Raw genomic sequence first — 2,842 nt, 5'->3', positions numbered from 1 at the left:
AATAGCTGCCAAGATGACTGGGATGTCTTACTCCCTCCACTGTTGATGGCCTATAGGGCAGCAGAGTATGAAACCACTGGATACAATCCAGTAAAGTTGATGTTTGGTCGGTTACTTCGGTTGCCAGTGGATCTGTTAACAGGACGCTCACCATCTTGAAAGTGTTATTGGAAATGGTGAATATCATCCATCCTCAAGTGCGTTCAAACTTGAAAACGTCTGCTGATTCGATGAATGGTTCAAAGCTGACTTCAGTAGATCTCTTATCATAAGATAGCGGACACAAGGTGTGGTTGTATAATCCCAGGAAGACCAAAGGGAAGTCTCCTAAGTTGTCTTCTCCATGGGAAGGCCCATATGACATAGTGGCTCTCAGACGTGACTTTCCGGATAAAATGTGGTCAGCGAAGTAAGCCAAAAGTGGTGCATGCCAACAGGCTTTGGCGTTATCACCGTCCAGGACATTTCAGTTGGGATGAAGTGAACAAAGGAACAAATGACGCTGCTGAAGAAGTGTCACCTGAAAAAGCCACTGTTGAAGAAGAAACTCTACTCAGTTTTGGGAAGGGAAACGGTGAAGCTCTTGATGAAGTTACTACCACTGATGTGACTGTTCCTGACGGTAGGACATTTCCTGATGAAGCAGATGAACCCCACGTGAAGCAGAAGCCAACGAGACGGAGACCAGTATGGAAGAAGATATGTCCCGTAAAGTTAAGAGACTTTGTTGAATTGTAATTTTGTGTTTGTAATTCTGTACATTTAATTAAGTTAGTGATACTTGTTATTGGTTTAATGTAAGTGGCTATTGTTCGGGATGAACAATACTAAGGAAGGGGCAGTGTTACGACATCGAGGTCACGTGACTAGTATCACGCCACGTCGTTCTCGAACATTCACGTCCTTTCCTTAAATCTCGTGATCCTTCTAGATATAGTGTAGTCTTGTATATATAAGACCGGCCACGAAGCGATGGGGAGGTAATGAATAATTGACAGTTGAGTCAAGCACGTGAGACGTTCATTGAGAATTATAGCATTTGTTATAGAGCGACTGTTGAAATTAAGTGTATCATAAAGTTGTATTCGGAAAGAATAAACCAGTTTTATTTAAGAAAGGACTTGTGTCGCTAAAGTTTCGGTGGAACGAATTTACGGAAAATTAACTAACGAACGGAGGCGTTACAATATGAAACATTTACCCCTGAAGAAAGATAGGTTCACTTGTTAAAAGCTAGTTTCGTTGGATGTTTCAAATATGATTCATCAAACAGTTTGTTTTTATCTTACTTGCTTTTTACTATCATGATGCATTTAAACAGTTTGTGAGTGCTTTAATTAATGTTGTAGCTAAACATATGTTGTGTAAATATTGTACAGGTAGGTCAGGTGATGTAGGCATATATCAATGTATTATTATAGTACATTAAAACACATTTCATGGTTTACAGTAAGCATTTGTTTTTAATTCCTTAGGCACTTCCACTGATGTTAGTAGGTATGATGGACACTTTGAGCACATTTTTGAAACTTCCATTTCTGGTATATCAATACAAGCTCCACAGGTAAGTAAATTAAGTTTAATTGTAAGTGTTGGACCATAAATGATTCTTTCTCATTTAGTCATCTGTTTTACTTTGTTGTATGAATTTAAACACAGTGAAAGTAGTATTTAGTGTGTGATTATTATAAAATAGTTATTTACAAGCCACACTGTTATTTTTGCCTTCATGAAGTTAAGTAAATACTGTGGTGATTAAAAATCAGTATTGACACTTTTAGTATATCATGTTCACTGTGATCATATGAATCAACGACTTTAACACCCGATGCACTAATCAACCAGACATTTGGGGGGGGGGGGGAAATTCCAGAAAAACTGTAAAACTTCTGGAATGGAAAGAGCATATCCACTTCTTGTTATTCACAGTTATACACTGTTTTACGATTGACTGTCTGCAATTATCCATGCCTTTTAACCCCAAAAAATACTCCACTTTTACACACCTTCCAAAATAGTAAAGATCCTACAAGCTCTATACTTCTTAGGAACTTACTTGAGTATTGGACCTGAGATTCATGTGGATTTCAGTATGGGAACTAATCAATGCATCCTGAAGTCTGGAGCAACAAAACACCCCACTTTTACACATCTTCCAAAATAGTAAAAATCCTACAAACTGTGGCGTAGCTAGAAGGGGGCAAGGGGGCAGTCGCCCCATGGCGCAGGTGTGAATGGGTGCAAAATTTCCTCTGGCCTATAATGCCTATTAATTAATAATTATGTCCTCCCCTAGGATATAGCGCAACTGCCCCACGCTAAGTAAATATGACACAATGTTACATTATTTGTGTATATTACGCTTGCAGTCTTGACTTTTAAAAGCCACCCACTGAAATACAGTGAGACCGAATTGACTACAGAAGTAAATTACACTATTCCATCATTCATTTGTAGATCAAATAGAAGTACTTGAGTACAACGTACAAGTAAGTGTATGTTCAACAAAAAGAAAATATGAGATTGATGTAACATATTAACTGGTGTGCAAGATTGGCAGTATATGCAACAGGCAAGGCCTAGATCTAGATCTAGTAAACATTATAGGCCTAATGTAGTGGTTTGTAATTGTATTGGGTGATTGTAAGTCATGTCTTACACCAACTAATGTACTAGACTTTAGGTCTAATTGCAGTTATAACTTTATTTCTAGACCCTAGGTCCATCATCATACAAATTGTAGCCTATATTGTAGACATACTTAGACCTATACTAACTATTAAACTAGGCATTGCACTGGGACAGTTAATAGATATAGATGTAACATTTGTTCTAAAAGTTA

At 37.8% G+C, this 2,842-nt stretch overlaps 1 protein-coding gene across 2 annotated transcripts in view; it reads left to right on the top strand.

Moving 5' to 3' along the window:
- The window catches only part of LOC106460816 (5-oxoprolinase-like), a 356,751-nt gene that overhangs the window by 87,600 nt on the left and 266,309 nt on the right, over window positions 1-2,842 (top strand). For both annotated transcript variants that reach the window (XM_022387614.1, XM_013920558.2), the window contains exon 9: window positions 1,476-1,564. In XM_022387614.1, coding sequence (XP_022243322.1) covers window positions 1,476-1,564 — 89 coding nt within the window. The remainder of the gene's footprint in view (window positions 1-1,475; window positions 1,565-2,842) is intronic.

The sequence above is a fragment of the Limulus polyphemus genome, unplaced genomic scaffold (genome assembly GCF_000517525.1).
Source record: "Limulus polyphemus unplaced genomic scaffold, Limulus_polyphemus-2.1.2 Scaffold841, whole genome shotgun sequence".
Lineage (NCBI taxonomy): Eukaryota > Metazoa > Arthropoda > Merostomata > Xiphosura > Limulidae > Limulus > Limulus polyphemus.
Note: the sequence above shows the minus strand (reverse complement) of the source record. Positions and strands in the feature narration are given on the sequence as shown.